This window comes from Podarcis filfolensis (genome assembly GCF_964270895.1).
Source record: "Podarcis filfolensis genome assembly, chromosome: 15".
NCBI lineage: Eukaryota > Metazoa > Chordata > Lepidosauria > Squamata > Lacertidae > Podarcis > Podarcis filfolensis.
The window spans coordinates 23,097,272-23,116,486 of NC_139618.1; the positions used below are offsets into that span (position 1 = coordinate 23,097,272).

General features: G+C 45.4%; 1 protein-coding gene across 1 annotated transcript; it reads right to left on the reverse strand.

Moving 5' to 3' along the window:
* Positions 1–4,003: 4,003 nt before the first annotated feature.
* On the reverse strand, positions 4,004–17,590 carry LOC310750641 (TLC domain-containing protein 5-like). Its single transcript, XM_083589107.1, has 3 exons — positions 17,346–17,590; positions 13,354–13,552; positions 4,004–8,385 (listed from the first exon to the last, which is right to left on the reverse strand). Exons 2-3 carry the CDS (start codon positions 13,547–13,549, stop codon positions 7,847–7,849), a joined length of 735 nt encoding a protein of 244 aa, XP_083445233.1. The 5' UTR covers positions 13,550–13,552; positions 17,346–17,590; the 3' UTR covers positions 4,004–7,846.
* Positions 17,591–19,215: the final 1,625 nt, after the last annotated feature.

Below are 19,215 nucleotides of genomic sequence, written 5' to 3' on the forward strand. Positions count from 1 at the left end.
AATCAGCCCTGAGTGCTCACTGGAAGGACAGATCCTGAAGCTGAGGCTCTAGTACTTTGGCCACCTCATGAGAAGAGAAGACTCCCTGGAAAAGACCCTGATGCTGGGAAAGATGGAGGGCACAAGGAGAAGGGGACGACAGAGGACGAGATGGTTGGACAGTGTTCTCGAAGCTACAAACATGAGTTTGACCAAACTGCGGGAGGCAGTGGAAGACAGGAGTGCCTGGCGTGCTCTGGTCCATGGGGTCACGAAGAGTCGGACACGACTAAACGACTAAACAACAACAACAACAAAATGCCTTCGATTTTAAGAGTACCTCTATTGTTTACTTTGCTGTCAATTAATGCCCTTAAGACATATAATCAAGGACTTCCTGTTGTTTAAGCCACCCATGAATCATGACAAATCACTAAAATTTGACCTGCCTCTGTATTTGCAGATTTACATACTTAAAGCTAAAGGTAAAGCTGACCATTAGGTTCAGTCGTGACCAACTCTGGGGTTGCGGTGCTCATCTCGCTTTATTGGCCGAGGGAGCTGGCGTACAGCTTCTGGGTCATGTGGCCAGCATGACAAAACCGCTTCTGGAGAACCAGAGCAGCGCACGGAAACGCCGTTTACCTTCCCGCCAGAGCGGTACCTATTTATCTACTTGCACTTTGACGTGCTTTCGAACTCCTAGGTTGGCAGGAGCAGGGACCTACTTAGTGGATGGCTAATTGCTTGCTGCAAGAAATATCACTCTTTGCCGTTTGGAGCAGGGGAGTGATTTGGGCCTTTCTCCCCTTTCTCCCTCTTCCTCACTAATTTCCAGATATGCCATTTCCCCACAAAATATTTATCTCCTCCCCCACCCCGCACGGCAACTTTGACCCTAGGTTATGGGCGCAACAACAGACTGTCTAGGTGCTCTTTTTTATAACAAAAATACAAAGCTGAAAATGAATGAACTGCCGCTAAAACATGATGTTTGTTTTTCACATGGTCTAGTCCTTCCCCTGCCCACCCCCTAATACTCTTAAGAGGGCCTCTTCTCCAGTCTTCAGTGAGTAGCTGGAAGTGAGGAGACAGAAAAAAGTCCTCCTTTCCTTCCACTCGGCAGTTTTAATCGAAAATCATAGGTGCAATACTGCGCCCAGAGCTCAGAAACTGCTCGCGCTAATGAAATTCCCTGTCTCAAAATGCACCTAGAACAATGGTAGTTCCGAACACTGCCGCCTGTATGCCAGTCATATGACAGAATAATAACATCAGGTGATTGACAGTTGGGCAGCCCATCCACCTGTCAAAGCCAACCCAATGGGGGCGAGAGGCAGTGAGCAATTTGGACTGAGCTTCCCATTCATCAGCAAGGAGTTCAGTCCTGTTTTCTGTCGGGTTCTGGTGGGCAACAGAGCTCCATGTGGAACTCAGCGCGAGGAAAGTGAGCAGGTAAAGGTGTTTTCCAGAAGCAGCAAGGAACATTCTTTTAAAAAGTGTGAAGCACCTCTCAAGGCTGCACATCTAAGCACATTCACTGCCCGTCAGTACAGCTGTATTCTGTTCATGACACCACATACTGTCAAATCTAATAGCTGTGTGACCTCGAAATGTGCACGTACCTATGGGACCGCCTGGTATGCCCCGCGGAGGACCTTAAGGTCCACAAATGGCAACACCTTGGATGTCCCAAGTCGCAAGGTGGTTAGGTTGGTCTCAACTAGGGCCAGGGCCTTTTCAGTACTGGCCCCAACTTGGTGGAACGCTCTGTCACAAGAGACTAGGGCCCTGCGGGACTTGACATCTTTCCGCAGGGCCTGCAAGACAGAGCTGTTCCGCCTGGCCTTTGGTTTGGACTCAGTCTGACCCTTATGTTTCCATCCCCTTATGGTTTTGATCTATGGGCTACTATTAAAATGAAGCTGCATTTTAAATTATATTTTAACCTGTATTTTAAATTGGTTTTATTGTTGTTGTTGTTGTTGTTGTTGTTGTTGTTGTTGTTGTTGTTGTTGTAATTTTACTGTTGTTAGCCACCCTAAGCCCAGCTCTGGCTGGGGAGGGCAAGATATAAATAAATTATTATTATTATTATTATTATTATTATTATTATTATTATTATTATTATTCACTTGCCCCTGCACTGTGAGGCTGTACAGGTGAGGCTGCAACCATCAGTGGTTTCAGATGTCTTAAGAAGAGCCCTGCTGTACCTAGTCCACCTAGTCTGGGATCGTGTTCTCACAGTGGCCAACCAGATACCTATAGGATACCTATAGGATTCGAACACAAGAGCACTCTTCCCTCCTGCGGTCTCCAGCAACTGGTCTTGTAAAGACTTCTCTTTTTACCTAGGCTTTCCTTGACCCGTAAGATCAAGGACCCTATATGAGAGGCTGGGAAGAGAAGATCTCCCAGGGTGGGAGGTTGGGAGAAGGAAGGGAAGCTTCGAGGTGAGGCAAGGATTAAGATATACCTTTGAGAGAGGGCTTTGCATTTACTTCACTCTTTTTTGTTTTTATATAGATTAGTTTGTGTTTTATTGTATTGTATGATGGAAAAGTTTCAGTAAAGAATTATTGGGGGTGGGGAGATCAAGGACCCAGTTTTATGTCTTAGAAATCCTGTTTTACTTGTTTCCCTCTGCTTTTATACTACAGTTTTGCTGGTATTTTAATGACCTTGTTTTGGTTTTTGCATTATGCAATGCTTATTAAATGCTCTCAAATGAAACAGATAAATAAAATGTTAACTGGGAGCAAGTACCACGGAATTCTGTGTGACTTGCATCTGAGTAGGCGTGTATAGGAGGAGACTGCTTCAAGTGAGCAGCCATTATCTGTAAAATGGTTTTAAGCAGAAAAGATCAATGAATGCATTTATTAGCATTATTAAAGGCATTTGGGGGACTGGTGTCCCCCGAAGTATCCAAAACAATTCAAGGGACCATAGATCTCTCACCCCAGTTGTATTCACTGTCCCTCTTCAAAGGCCTAAATGTTGATATGAGGACTAAGGATTTATTGACTATTTTTTTAGTAACTTCAGGGTTGTGGTCCCTTTCAACTCTACAATTCTATGACGCACCTTTCATGGGTTATTGCTGAGAAAATAACTGATAACTCAAAAGGGATTGATTCATTGATTGAAGGTCGTTAAGGTAAAGGTAAAGGTAAAGGTACCCCTGCCCGTACGGGCCAGTCTTGACAGACTCTAGGGTTGTGCGCTCATCTCACTCTAGAGGCCGGGAGCCAGCGTTGTCCGCAGACACTTCCGGGTCACGTGGCCAGCGTGACGAAGCTGCTCTGGCGAACCGGCACCAGAGCAGCACACGGAACGCCGTTTACCTTCCCGCTATAAAGCGGTACCTATTTATCTATTTGCACTTAAGGGTGCTTTTGAACTGCTAGGTGGGCAGGAGCAGGGGCCGAACGATGGGAGCTCACCCCGCCGCGGGGATTCTAACCGCCGACCATGCGATCGGCAAGTCCTAGGTGCTGAGGTTTTACCCACAGCGCCACCCGCATCGTTACACACTGCTTAATTGCTGACATCTCTATCAGCGGAGTACACAAAAATGACGAAAAGCATACGACGGTTAAAATCGGTTAGAATTAATCATAAAAATGAGGGAAACAAATCCTTAAAATGTCTGTTGAAAAGGAAAGATCTGAAGCTCAAGAGAGAGAGAAGGCGTCTCTAATTTCAGCTAGGAGGGAGTTCTATCGCCATGCTCCCGGTAATAAATACCGGACAAATTTTAAGCAGTAGCCTGGCCGTTTATTCAATATACAGATGAGACTAAGTCTTAAAGATGCATTCTCCAAAGCAGTATTTTTCCTGGGGAACAACTGCCTGTAACAGATAAAACAATGTTTGTCCTGTCCCTGAGGCATTACGATACCGGCCATTTGAATAATTGACATGAATCAATAAGAATTGCTCATGTCAATGTACAACTTGATCCCTGTTTTAGGGTTGGGGGGGTGGAGGTGTTACGCTGCTCATTTATTATTGCATGTAAAAATCCAATAAATTTTATTTTTTTCAGAAAATAAATAAATAAATACAAAAAAAGAACATTGATTTGTACATCGCGAGAGAGACACTGCTCTCAATGAAAAAGGTCACATTTCGGTCAGCTCCTTGGCTTGTTTTATCCCATGGAAGTGTTCTCAGAATCACAGCCCAAGAGCTATGAACTAGTACATTTTTGGGTGGCTTTAAGGAAAGCCATTGCCCCCTCAGTCTCCACCTGCAATTTGGGAATTATAATACTGGCCTACTTTACAGGATTGTCCAAGACGAAGTATGTGACGTGTTCTGATTCCCGCCCCCCTCTAAATAATTTTCTATTGTCGGCAAGTACTACTGCCATCCACGTGGTGAAACTGAGCTGAAGACTCATTCACTTGAATGGGATCTTTGGGACAAGATGGAAAATTTGATTGTTGGATAAAAATGGAGATACTGTATCAGCCTTCTCCAACTTGGTGCTGTCCAGATTTCAAGACTACAGCTCCTATCAGCCAACATGGCTGTATGATGATCCTGGGGCTGATGGGAATTGTAGTCCAGAACACCTAGAGGCCACTCCCCCCGGCTGGGGAATGTTTTCTTATATAGTTGCTTGTAACTAACATACCAGCCAGGAATCAGATCCAGCCCTGCTGGAGCTAAGAGGTGGAAGACAGGACTCAAGAAAGCTGAGATTGTCCTCTGTTCTCATGACTGGGAGTTGTGGCATTCTATATAAGCCGCCATTTATTTTTTAGGTTAGCTACGAGGCAGCTAAGCAACTTTCAGCATTACACCTAAATATATTTCCTTTGGGATGATTTGGTGGTGGTATATGTGTTTGTTGGGTTTGACTAGTGGTATAGTTTCTCTTGATTTTATTTTTTTTGAAGAATTCAAGTGTTGATTCAACCTTATGGCCTGTCTGAATCAACAATTTGAAGACTTTTCAGTATATGAGATCTCATCACTATAGCCAAATGGTTTATTGATGGTGGTGTCAATCCAGAGATGTCAAATGGGGGGGGGAGTAGGAGGTAATCAAATAAGCACATAAATATGATGATTAATGCAGTTTATGGCTGCAATCCTGTTCCTGCTCACTTAGGAGTAAGTCCCATTAAACTAGGTGGTGTTTACTTTGTGTAGACGTGCATATCCTTGTGCTGTAAATCTCCTGTAGGGCAAGGTAGATATTTCCTTACGACGCAATTCTATAATGTCTATGCAGAAGGAAGTCCCATATTCAGTTCAGTAGAGCTTACTCATTAGTAGGGATGGGCAAATATGTCAGTTGCAGTTTCTCATTTTTCCATTCCTAAATTCAGTCCTCCACATTTCCATATCAGCTTACATTAAAAAAAAAAAGTAATCACGAAAATTCGGCAGCATTTTAGTGCACAGTTCTCCGAATATTCAGACTTTTGTATGCAATTTTGCCTAACTGACACATTTTTGCAATACCACTTCCCCAGACATAGTTCAATGCTGTATGGTATTTTCACCAATAGATGCATTTTGATGCACACTTTATCCCAGTATATGCATTGGGGGGGGGGTATAGTTTACTTAGCTAGGCTACATTGCAAAATTCAGACAACTCCAAATTTCGAAGGATGGCTGCGATTTGGTTGACATATTGTTGCAAACAGAATTGGATTTATCCCTCATCTCCACTTACAGTTAAGTCGTTATAAGACTGCAACTTTTTGTCTTCTCTTTATACACACATGAATGCATATATGTGCATACACACACTTGGACTGCCAGAGTCAAGGGGAAATGCCAGCAGCTTTTCATGTGTGTGTGTGTGTGTGTGTCCATTTCACAAACCCATAGCAGGCATTCAGCAACTTCTTGAGAAGTGAGTAGGCTTCGCAGCCACACTGAAGTCTGAGCTGCAGGCAAGTCTCCTGTGTAGCCAGAGAGATGCCGCCGCCCCTGGGAGATCAAGGGCAGTTTTCTGGAGCACAGGAAGATTAGCACAAATTATCCCCCTGAGCACCGGAGAGAGTTCTGGATGGCAGATTCAGGACACGGCACGGTATAAAAACCCTTCCTGTGAAAAGCACCATGTGGAAACCGACAGGGCAACCTGTAACCTCTTTATCTGTTCTTTCTGAAAATCATTGCTTGGAGATTCCCGAGTGACTTCCATGATGAGAAGCACCAGCGTTTGCCTTGACATCGCAGGGAGGGAGCAGCAGCAGCTTTTAACTGCAGTGCAAAAAAATAACACTTGTGACAGCTGGAGCAGTCTTCCGACCCCATGCTGATGCCTGTTTAGGAACGGGAGCAAGGAGTCTGCACAATTGTCACAGCTCTTAGGTTTGTATTGCCAAGAGAAAACATCTGCCATGGCCACTTTGAGTGCACTACAACAAGGGAATATCTGCTTCAAGGGGAAGTGCTGCTTCTGGGTTTGGAAATAAGTTCGGCTGCAAATGGGCATTTTTTCAGATGCAGGCAAATTTCAAATTATTCCTGCTTCAATGCTGGCCTCGTCCATTCTAGCATAGATCACAGCTAAAGATTCCTGGTAAATCTCTGGTAATCAAGCTGGCAGGCTTTAAAAAACCCAGTCTGATTGCCAAGAGCAGCACAATGGCAGTGGCATAGCATGGGAGGACCATGAGGCAGTTGCCCCGGGTGCAAAATTGTTAGGAGCACAAAATTTTAACACCCGGTGCTGCCTCAATACAGGTGCATACTTCCATCACTGGGCTCTGTTGAACCAGGAAGTGACCTCTCCAGACATTGGAACAACTCTTCTTTTCTTAAGTCTGTGGCTGCAATCTCTTAGGTGACGTGGACACTGTTAAGTAGTTGAATGAACATATGTACTCCATCTGTTTCCCTCCCTTCCACCCTTCCACACGGCCCCGGGTGCTGGCAACCCATGTTACACCACTGCAAGGTGGTCCAAGATTTGATGCCTGCCATTTCCTCTTGAGATAGCCTAGGCCGCCGAGTCAAGAGACTGTCAGAGGCTTGCATGGCAGTCAGGATCCATAGGCTTGGAGCATGTATGGAGATCTTGTTGGTGGAGCCAGGGAGAACCCTCCAGTATCTCAATCTAAAGGAAGTTGTAGACTGTGAAATCCAGCTGGATGGGCTTTGGCAGTGTGGAGCAGCTAGAAGAAGCCAGATCCTTGTTTCAGAGAGTCTGCAACCATCCTTGGCTTGGAGGTCAAGGACAGGCAGAGTTGAAGCCAGTAAGAGGCAGAGGTAATTCAGGTTTTGTCTCCATCTTCTTCTTTGATAAGTTCTGCAAAGGCACCAGTGAGACTATGGAGGAAGAACCCACAGCCAGTGCCAGCTCCTGCACTGGTTGCAAGAAAAAAGGCAGGACACGTGGGGGCTGGCTGAGGTCAGATTGAGGAATGCCCTGTTTCCCCTACAGGCCAGCCTCCACTTGCCTGCAGGCTTTGTGGTTTAGTCCTTCCTCCAGCACTGGCATTTTCTGCCAAGTTTCATTCGAGGTGAATATCCACCCATTCAATTCAAATCATGATTCATGTCTGGCCCCAAAGATCCCTCATCTTTGGAACGAGCTCTGGAGGTCAGCGGTTCCTTGGTTCCTCCCAATCCAGTTTTTCTTATGTGAAGCACCTTGACAGTTTCCTGTCCATAAAAGATGCTTCCTACATCATAAGAGCAAAAAATTGTAGAGTTGGGTGGGACCCCAAGGGTCATTTAGTCCAACCCCCTGCAATGCAGCTGTCCCAAACGGGGATCGAACCTGCAACCTTGGCGTTATTGGCACCATGCTCTAACCAACTGAACTATCCAGGTTCCGTTTGCTTATTGCTCGATTATTGCACAACAGCCCACTGGGAAGCCAAAGTCAGCATTTCGGCAGATGTCCGTTTTCCGTGGGAAACTTTCCTTTCATTTTTTCGTTCTTCCAAGCAAAATATTTCTTCGTTGTTTTCCTCCTGGCAAAACTGAGGATATCCAGCATAAATGCCCAGGACACCACATACATTGCCAGGACGCCACCCCTCAGCATCCAGATGGTGTTGGGCGAAGTCATCACCGACTGTACAATCCATGCTCCGCCGGCGATGCGCAGCCCCAGGAAGAGAAATACAAAAAGGTAATCCACCACATCCCCGAGGAGGTTGTGATAGCGCCCCATCTCCCGTAGGAACCAGCGTAGCTGCAGCAGAGGGTTGGTGATCTCGCTCACAAAGACGACGGCATTGATCTCAGTGGCAGACTTGCCAATCATCAGCACGAAAGCCAGGCCACCAACGCTGAGCATGTGGTGGGAGAGCATCAGGTTGCCCTCGCTCTTGAAATAAATGCACCAGCTCAAGTCGAAGAGGAAGTATCCCAGCGACAAGCACATCAGGCAGACCTGGAGAGCCGTGTTGGGGTAGCCTGAAAAGACGAGAAAAAAGGGTCGACTGAGTTTGCCATCCTAGAATCTCAGAATTGCAGAGTTGGAAGGGACCATAGGGTGCAAATCTAACGTTGCTTGAAATGATGACCCTTGCACCTTGTAAGTTTCTAAACTGCTCTTTAAAATACAGTTGTACCTTGGTACTCAGACATTTTGGCTCCCAAACGCTGCAAACCCAGAAGTAAGTGTTCCGGTTTGCGAACGTTCTTTGGAAGCCAAACGGCCGACAGGCTTCCGTGGCTTCTGATTGGCTGCAGGAGCTTCCTACAGCCAATCAGAAGCCGAGCTTTGGTTTCTGGACATTTTGGAAGTTGAACAGATTTCTGGAACAAATTCTGTTCGACTTCTGAGGTACGACTGTAACAAAAAACACATTTTACACACTGAAAATCCAATGCTTTTGCCATTTGATGTCGCAGACCTATTCCCCTGCTTTTTTGAACTCAATCCTCTCCATCACCAAAATTTGAGCAAGTTCTCAAAAGAGAAACTTACCCTGAAAAGAGTATTTGGGAATGATATCAAATATCATGTTTATGCATCCAAAGGTCAGATTCTAAAACAGGAAATCTGGTTTTGAAGTGTGTGTGTGTGTGTGTGTGTGTTACATGCATGCAAAACTTAAACCTTGGTTCTGCTCCATAACTATTCCCATAAGAACTTCCAAGTTTTTAATAGCATCTCTCCCACATGCTCTGGGGGGAAAGTCATAATACAGTGACATCTCCAGGTCAGGCTAAGAGAGACCCCTGCATCTGAATTCTTGGAGAGCTGCTGCCAATCAGAATAGACATTACAGGCTGGACCAAAAGATATGTGGGAGTCAGTTTCTTAAGTTCCTGTGAAGTGTCATTGGGGCAAATAAAAAATGGCTGTGGGTTTTCAAGGCCACTGAGAATTCTCATTACTCAGATAGACTGCTCCTGCTTGGAAGCTCTTCTGCAGGAAGTCTGCTGGTGGTGCAGCTCCTGATGCTGCACACCCTTCATTTAATTCTCCACTACAGCCTTGGCAGCTTTCAGCGTTGCACCGTAGGCAGGGAACTAATAAGAACCTGCATTGTTGCCTTTCTGGCTTGGCCTGCTGCTCATACTAAGCCTTGGAATAAGCTGATGTCTGGTTTTTCATCAGCTACAAAAGCATGCCTGGTTATGCTACACTGAAAAATCAACACAGTTAACATTATTATACAATACAGTCGTACCTTGGATCCCAAATGCCTTGCGAGTCAAACGTTTTGGCTCCTGAAAGCCGCAAACCCAGAAGTGAGTGTTCTGGTTTGCGAACATTCTTTGGAACTCAAACGTCTGACGGGGCTTCCATGGCTTCTGATTGGCTGCAGGAACTTCCTGCAGCCAATCGGAAGCTGAGCCTTGGTTTCCAAACATCTTGGAAGTTGAACGGACTTCCGGAACGGATTCCGTACGACTTCTGAGGTACCACTGTAGTATATTTGATGTCCATTTTGTGCCTTTGCCCAGATGGTGCCCTGGGCCCCTTGATCACCCAAGCAGTAATTACACAAGTGGAGAAAAAGGGATTTGCAGCTGGTGTCAGTAGCTCAGATGTCATTCGGCCAAATGGCTTAGAGTAAGAGCAGGCTCTGAGGAATTTTTAGATACTCCCACAAGGACGACAGGTGCCTCGTGAAACAGTTATAAAGACCTAATCCTGGCGATCAGGAGCTGAACTAAATGCAAGCGAGGGCTTGCGAGGACACAGGGGAGATGACATTCAGAGCGGCAGGCGTGAATTTGTTCCAAGTGAAACAGAGGAGCGAAGGCAAGAGCAAAGAAGGAAAGTGGCAAAAGATGGTGGGTCATCTGACAGCAGGGTAGCAGAAGCACCACCATTTGGGGGTCACTGTTAAAGTTCTAGTCCTCATTGTTATGGGTGAAAGCTTGAAATCATGTTGGCAGTGTGCACTAACATGCTCAGGACTAATAAGCAATTGCAACCACCATCAAGGATATTATATCTAAATAATAATAATAATAATAATAATAATAATAATAATAATAATTTGTTATTTATATCCAGCCCATCTGGCTGGTTTTCTCCAGCCACTCTGCATGGCTCCCAAGAGAATAATAATAATAATAATAATAATAATAATAATAATCAAACTTTTAAAACTTCCCTAAACAGGGCTGCCTTCAGATGTCTTCTAAAAGTCAGATAGTTGTTTATTTCCTTGACATCTGATGGGAGGGTGTTCCACAGGATGGGTGCCACTACCCAGAAGGCCCTCTGCCTGGTTCCCTGTAGCTTCACTTCTCTCAGTGAGGGAACCGCCAGAAGGCCCTCAGAGCTGGACCTCAGTGTCTGGGCAGAACGATGGGGGTGGAGATGCTCCTTCAGGTATAATACTGCATAAGGTTCTTGGGCATTGTTGTCCTTGCTTATTATCTGTCTGTCTGTCTGTCTTTCTGTCTGTCTGTCTTAATAATAACAACAATTTCTGAGGCTAGCAATTCGCCCCTTTTTTTTGCCACTGAACCTCCAGCAAAAATAAACTGGAGATCTCAGATAACAGTTGACCTTTCCTGAAGCATCTTAGGAACTGCCATCAGGACCCACGCTTCGGAAATTGCAGAGATTGTGATGTCATTACAGGGCAAGTCTGATTTGCTCCCAGACCATGCAGACATTATGGTAATCAATCAGCATAACCAGTGGCCATGCAGAGTAGCAAGCAGTTTGCTGGATTTTAGCAGAGACCTGCATTCAGATCCCTGCTTAACTCAATCTTGGGTCAGTCATTATCACACAGTCTGACCTACCTCATAGGATTATTGTGAGCAGAAAACAGAGAGAATGGGAAAGACATGCAATTAATGTATAAAGTACAAGGAAGGACTGAAAAAGTAAAAGTAGGGGCATAATAATGTTTTGTTTTCAAAGGAAGATGCTAGAAGGTTACGGTTTACCTGTATATCAAGGTTTCCAACCTAGAAACTCTGACCCCCTTTTCCCAGATATTCAGAGAAGTGGAGGGGCTCAGTGCTAAGATAGGACCCTCTGCACATGGCCAGAGGTACTTCCTTTTTTCATTCGCTTCCATATTCTAGCACTTGTGACAAGTTCTGAAGATGAGCGCTAGCAAGTCATAGTTTAAAATAAATCCAGTGTACATTTTTAGCTGTGTAAGGGACTGTAAAGAATCATTGTGGGCATGGAGGATGAAATAATGGACCCTATCCAGCAACATGGACTCTCTGCTTGAAACAGAAAAGGGGAAAACATCTGCACTGATGCAACCCACATTCTATGGAGATGTTATTTATATAATTTCAAACATCATTTCAAAAGGACTAGAATCTTGCTGTTAAAAAGAAGAAGAGGTAGATAAAAACCCAGCAACAAAAGCTGAGAGTTGTAGGAAGCTGAAATTCTGCAGGGGTGGGGGCGAGGGGAATGCCGCAATCTGCAACTATAAATTGGGTAATGCATTTGTTCATTTTGCAGAATTTACAGGCCAGTCTTCGGCACGTCTACTCAGAAGTAAGGCCCAACAAGTTCAATGACGTTTCCTCCCAGGCCATCAGCTTTCCACGACCAGGTGCCTTCCAGATGTTTTGGACTACAACTCTCTCCAGTCCAAGTTGGCACAGTCGTGCTGGCTGGTGCTGATGGGAATTATAGTCCAAAAGAGCTTGAGGAGGCTACCAGGTTGCAGAAAGATGGTGCCTAGGAATGCAGTCTCCTGTTCTCCTTCAATCGGCTGATCCGGGACAGAGGGGCGAAACTGGGAAGTTTATGTCTACCAGAGGAAAGAACAATTATGGCAGGGTAGAAGAGCGAGGCAAGAAGACTCAAGTGAGCTGGATGGAAGGCATGGCAGGAATGGAAGCGGCGAAGTGGATGGACCCGGGAGTAGACGATAAAGTGCAGGAGTAAGAGATCAGGTGGAGATCAGAATGGTGGGAACCTGGGTTAGGAGAAGCAAGGACAAATGGGAGTCAAGGGTCTGAGCTACAAAACAGGAAGATGCTAGTTGGAATGTCATAGCCAAGCCACTGCTCTCAACGCAGAGAATGACTTATTCCGAGTCAGACTGTTCATCCATGTGGCTCAGTATTGTCTCCAGGGTCCTGGGCAGGGGCACATTCCCAGCCCTACCCAGTGATGCCACTGGGGATTAAATCTGGGGCCATTTCTGTGCATAGCAGATGCTCCAGCACTGAACTGCAGCTCACCTTCTCCCAGATATAAAATGAGGATGATGATACAGACCTACCTTTCGGGGGTCATTGTACAAGTTACAAGTGAAGCTCTTTGAACATCCCAAAGCGCTTTATATAAGTGCTACATGGCATTATTTGTACTCAGTGAACAATAGAGATGTGAATGCCCAGAATCCGCCCCCCCCCCAGAAAAACCAAATTTTAAAAATGCCCCATGTCCTAATTTTCTCTAAGTTCATAATAAAATAAGTTGGGGAAGAAACTGGAAAAATGGTGGGGAAATGGAATTCTCCACCCTATTTTTCCTGGGATATTTTTTTCCTGGGCCTTCAGATCTCTAGGAGCAATCAGGGTTGCAAATCACACTCTCAGCCAATGGCTGAGATCATTCATTCATTCATTCATTCATTCATTCATTCATTCATTCATTCCTGCTCATCCATGAAACTCACAGGGCATTCTTGGGCCAGTCACAGTCTCTCAGCCTAACATACCACTCAAAGGGCTGTTGTGAGGATAAAATGCAGAGGTGGAGAACTGTGTTTGCCAGTTTGAGCTCCTTGGAGGAAAGATGAGATGTAAATGGAATGAATGGATGGGTGGATGGATGAATAATGTCACAGCGGAGCTGTGCTTTTGGGATGGGGATGGTATAGCAGGCAGAGGTTTAGCCGTGGTGGGCGAGCAGAGCAACTGCACCCACATTTGACCCCCTGTTACCTCTGACAACCCCCTTGAGGATGAATCATCTCTGCATACCTGCATGAGTCAAAGGCCAGGGCCCGTCAATCAGAGCGATGTAGCCGGAGAAGAAGGTGACAATTAGCCCGTGCAAAAGGGTGACCAGCCGGCAGCTCCATTCAGGGCTGCGATGCTTGTTCCGGTACAAGAAGCCGCCATAGAGTGACAGCCAGACCACAAGGCTGCAGATCACTTGCAGAATGATGACGATCATAATCTTGTAGCCAAAAAAGAGTAGGGAGAGAAAGGTATGGATTAAGTCAGTTACAACTGGGAACTTGAGCTGACGACTTCTGTCCCGTTGCGGTTTCATTGCAATCAGTGCTGTTTCCACTCTGCTACGGTTCGGCTTCTGCTAAAATCAACATTATGCATCTCACTATCTGCCATTGTTGAAACTTATGTACAGTGGTACCTTGGGTTAAGTACTTAATTCATTCCAGAGGTCTGTTCTTAACCTGATACTGTTCTTAACCTGAAGCACCACTTTAGCTAATGGGGCCTCCTGCTGCTGCCGCACCGCTGGAGCACGATTTCTGTTCTCATCCTGAAGCAAAGTTCTTAACCCGAGGTACTATTTCTGAGTTAGCGGAGTCTGTAACCTGAAGCGTATGTAACCCAAGGTACCACTGTAATTAATTTCAAGATTAATTTCAATTGATGTGGGAAATGTCAGAACCAGTACAGAAAATAATGTTTTGTGTAAAGTTCAGAGACCAAGAACAATTACAATGAATACCAAGCATATTGCCTTGCATGATTTCTGATTGTGACCTTGGACAAACTTGCAAATTTTGGGATTGACCAATAGTTTGACTCAGTATATAAGGCAGCTTCTTATGTTCCTATGTCTTAAGGGAAGGGCTGTAGCTCAGTGGTAGAGCATCTGCTTTGCCTGCAGAAGGTCTCAAATTCAATCCCTGGCATCTCCAGGGAGGGCTGGGAGAGACCCCTGCCTGGGGGGAAACCCTGGGAAGTCACTGCCAGTCAGTGTAGATAATATGGAGCTAGATGGATTGATTGGGTACACAGTAGTTTCAGACATTCCTATTCTTGCAACAATAATATTCTGAATGCTGAAACCTGCCATTGCCTGTTCAGGGCACTGTATTTGCAATAGCAAATAAGCAGCTATGATGGTGGGCGTGGAAAGTCACAGATATTTGTGGCATCCCTAGCTGCAGGCTTTGACTTGGCTAAACTTTATTCTGCCTTTATTTTATTTTTAAAGCCTAGCTTTAAAATCTGGAAAGTCACTGGCCCTGTGAAACAAACCCTGGTCGTTTGTGCAAGCAAAAGAATGTAGAGCTCAGGCCGGAAAAACACAGAGTTCATCCCAGTCATATCAGTGCCTTGTGTGAGCAGATGGCCCACATTGCCCAAAAATTCCACACCAAATAACCTGAATTCTGAGAGCTGTAGGAATTATGCAAATTAACAGAAGTTATGTAAATACACTTCCATTTCATGTTATCATCTGATTCATATTATTTTGCACAACTCTGATTTTGTTAGGGGATGGGAGTTCCTCAGGACACTGATCTCTGTCCCCTGATTGCTGGAAATGTTGAGTCAACCTTGCCACGTCCAGATTTCAGCCCAAGCTGACCATGCACTTTGACGCATTCTGACTCAGCCATAAGGGCTAGAAACTTGCCCTGATTTTTTAAAGCAGAGATTCTCAAGATGTTGATTACTGCCTCCAGGACCAAATGCTGCCTTTTTCTGGAGACACACAAATAGGGGCAGCCTGTCCTGCTTCGCTGCCTGAGGCAAAATGAGACGGTGCTGCTCCTTCTCAGTGGAAGCTCGGCTTAACAGAGTTGTGCAGCGGCAGTGGATTTCCGTAAGATCTCCAGTGGCAGGGAGGTGGGGTTTCAAGGGGGGCACTGCATCGTGGGATTCTGCCGCTCGAGGCAGCTGCTTCAGACTGTCTCTTGGGCTGGCTGACCCTGTTTCTACATAGCATTATTGCGCATTATTTGTTTCAAAAATGCAGTGGAAATCTTAAAGGTGGACTTCTTCCCTTTAAGTAGGGTATGGGGCAGGGGGCACCTGCTGTGCTTTAAGAAATCCCAACTGCTCTCTTGCTTAAGGGAAACTTGCTATACAGGTTCCACAAAACAATGGCCTGTTTCAATATGTAAAGAGACGGCCATGCAAGTGGTTACTTAATTAGGTCAACCACTTAAAAACATCCCTTAATGAAGAATGACAAGAGGATGGACTCCTTGCATATTTCCCCAGGACTTGACTTCCTGTGCACAATCACTGTTAAAATATGAGTAAAAGTTCGCTGGAGCTGTTTGGAGAAAGAGGGAGAAACTGGGCAAACTAAATCCAGCTTTTGCTTCCCCTCCCCAACAGCTGCTTGGTGTCATCACCTTTAACCAGGGTTACACAAACGCAAACTCAGAGCCTATACTGAGAACATTATCAAGGCGATCAGCCCTATCCATTACTCTTTTATAGGGTATGTGGGTGGCACCATGGTGTAAACCACTGAGTTTCTTGGGCTTGCCAATTGTAAAGTTATCAGTTTGAATCCGCTCGGCGGAGTGAGCTCCCCGTCCCAGCTCTTGCCAACCTAGTAGTCAAAAGCATACCAGTGCAAGTAGATAAACAGGTACTGCTGTGGTGGGAAGGTAAACGTTGTTTCCATGCGCTCTGGCACTCATAATGGAGTCCTGTGAGCTGGAAGTGATTTAGTCATGCTGGCCACACGACCTGGAAAAAGCTGTCTGTGGACAAATGCTGACTCCCTTGACATCTGAAAGCAGAGAGGAGTGCCACACCCCATAGTCTAATTTGACTGGAATTAACCATCCAGGGGTTCTTTACCTTTCTTTTTCTTTTTACTCTTTTACAGAAAGGCATTTTCCTTTATCTGAGTTTTCTACAGCAGTTGACAAAGCTGTGGGTGGAGCATGGGGAGTACTGCAACCCTGGCGCAAAACTGAATAAGCAAAGGAAACAATACCCCAACCGGGGGATCAAGTGAGCCTTCTGCTCATTGACAATTTCAAAATGGATGGAGTTGCAAGAGACACCATCTAGTGGCTCACCCTCGTAATCACAGTTGTCAAATTTGGGCTGGGAAAGGGGTTTCTATGAACTAGGAGTTGGGCATTTGGTCTGAGTACACACTCCAGTGCTGGTTTGGGATGCAGTGTAAACACGATGTTAGGCACAATCCATACCTACCCTGTATGCAGTGCTAGTTTCCTAGAGAAAGAGGGGCCAGAGCTCACCATGAACTTCTCCCTCGTTCTCTTAGAATGGCAATGGCGCCAACGTGAGTGGTGCCAGAACTGAGCTCCGGTGAGCTCTGACTGAAAAAAAGCCCTTTCTCTATGTATCCTTTCATTTCTTAGGAAATGCTGCATTTTGATGCGGTTCCCCCTCAAATCAGCTTTATTTCAAATAGAGAAAAAGAATGACCCAGCTGCGTTTTAGGCCAGTAATGTGTACACAACCTTAATGGTTCTGGTCCCCTAAGTTTCTAGCAGCAGAGATATGACAGGCACCCTCACTTTTGACTTCCAGGTCTCTCTTGAAGACTGTTTAATGCCAACAGGCCTACACACGTGTTTAAAATGATCTTGAGTAGACAGTTGTCTTAAAAGCTTATCATCATCATCCTCACTAAAATTTGTACCCGGCCTATACCCGTAGGTCTCAGGGCAGTTCACAAGATAAAAACACATGATAAAAACACAAAATACATAACAAAAACAAAAACAAGAAGAACCCAGTAATTTTGCTGTGCAGTGCCCTGATGCTTTGTGAGAAGGTGGAATATAAAAACGTTTACACATAAATAAGACCAATCTCTGGGAGGACATGAAGATCAATGAGCTAGCAGACAGCTCTGTATAATCCGTGTATTTTCCAGATATTTTTTTCCTACTCTTTTCCTCACCTCCTTCTGCTACTTAGCCCCTGGTGAGTTCACCACCCCTACAAGCAAAATGAAAGCTACAGGGGCACGATTCACACCAGGTACTCACAAACAAGTTCCTTGAAACAGGAATGGCTGTGACTCCAACAGCAGTCCAGCAAACAGCCAGTAGCCTCCTCTGTAACTTCTTGCTGAATGAAGGACTGTATTTGTCTCAAAGGGCTCGCAGAGCTCGCACAGAAACTCAGGAAGCAGTTTTAACTTCCTGGTCCCAGTAGCATGGAGGCCAATTCCCCCATGTGCATTATGAGTCACTGGGCTCCCCAGTCTCTTATAACCTTCCAGTTGAGGGCAGGTTGGCTTATTATGACTGCTGGTCCTTCACATTTCCTTTTTATGACGGGCTTACTACGTCTGTTGCCAGGCAAGTAAAACCAGATTCTTTTGTGATTATACTTCAGAAGGACCTGAGTGAAAAAGTGCTGGTTGGTGAGGACAATAGGCTGTTAGGAGGAGAATAGTCCTCCTCCTCCTCCTCCTCTCTGGGCTCTTTGGAATGAGATTAGGGTCATTATACTTACCAAATGGCTTTGCGTATGCTTTGCAGGTATGGCCCCAGATCAGATGGTGTCCCAATGGGAAGGTGGCTGTCAGTGGCTACTAGTCACAATGGCTACATATCCAGTGCCAGAATGGGGCCACATAAGGCCAGGAGATGAGCCTTCTGCATCCGCCAGTGGCCTATATATCCCAGCATCCTGTTCTCACAAGGAACGCCATGCCAGACGGGTGGCGCTGTGGTCTAAACTACTGAGCCCCTTGCGCTTGCCGATTGGAAGGTCAGCGGTTCAAATCCCTGCGACGGATTGAGCTCCTGTTGCTCTGTCCCAGTGCATGCCAACCCAGCAGTTCGAAAGCACACCAGTGTAAGTAGATAAATAGGTATCACTGTGGTGGGAAGGTAAACAGTGTTTCTGTGCTCTCTGGCTTCTGTCACGGTGCTCTGTTGCACCAGAAGTGGTTTAGTCCTGCTGGCCACATGACCCAGAAAGCTGTCTGTGGACAAATGCCAGCTCCCTCGGCCTGAAAGCGAAATGAGCACTGCAACCCCATAGTCACCTTTGACTGGACTTAACCATCCAGGGGCCCTTTACCTTTACCTTTTTTACCTGTTCTCGCAGTGAGTGCCCAGATGCTTGGGGAAAACCCCTTAGGACATGAGCAGTGGTGAACCTAAATTTTTAGGGCCCTAAATCTTGAACAGTTATGGGAACCCCTTCACAATTGTTAGGGGGTAGGCTTCCCTGTACGGTCATACCTTGGAAGCCGAATGGAATCCATTCCAGAAGTCTGTTTGACTTCCAAAACATCCGTCTTCCAAGGCTCAGCTTCCGATTGGTTGCAGGAGCTTCCTGCAGCCAATTGGAAGCCCCGGAAGCACTGCCAGATGTTCGGCTTCCAAAAGAATGTCTGCAAACCAGAACACTCATTTCTGGGTTTGCGGTGTTTGGAAGCCAAAACATTCGACTGCTAAGGCACGACTGTATAGGGAAGTTTTTAATGTTTGATGATTTACTGTGTTTGATGTTTTAATTTGTTTGCCCAGAGTGGCTGGGACAACCCAGTCAGATGGGTGGCATATTATTATTATTATTATTATTATTATTATTATTATTATTATTATTAACCAGCAATGAGGTCTGGGTAACCACTGTTATCTTCTTCAAGGGGGTTGTTTACGTTATAACATTTGTCAGACTTTTGACAAACAGTTAATCGATTTGAGTTGTGTGACTCAGTACTAGACCCATTTTTTTAAAAAAGCAATGTGGATTAAAGTCACTTCTGGGGCTACTCTGGGATTAGGGTCCCTGAAGCTTAAGCTCCATTAGTTTCATATAAGGTCTGCCCCTGGACCTGAACACCAGAACACTCTCCCCTCCTGTGGTTTTGAACAAGTGGTTTTCAGAACAGTCTCT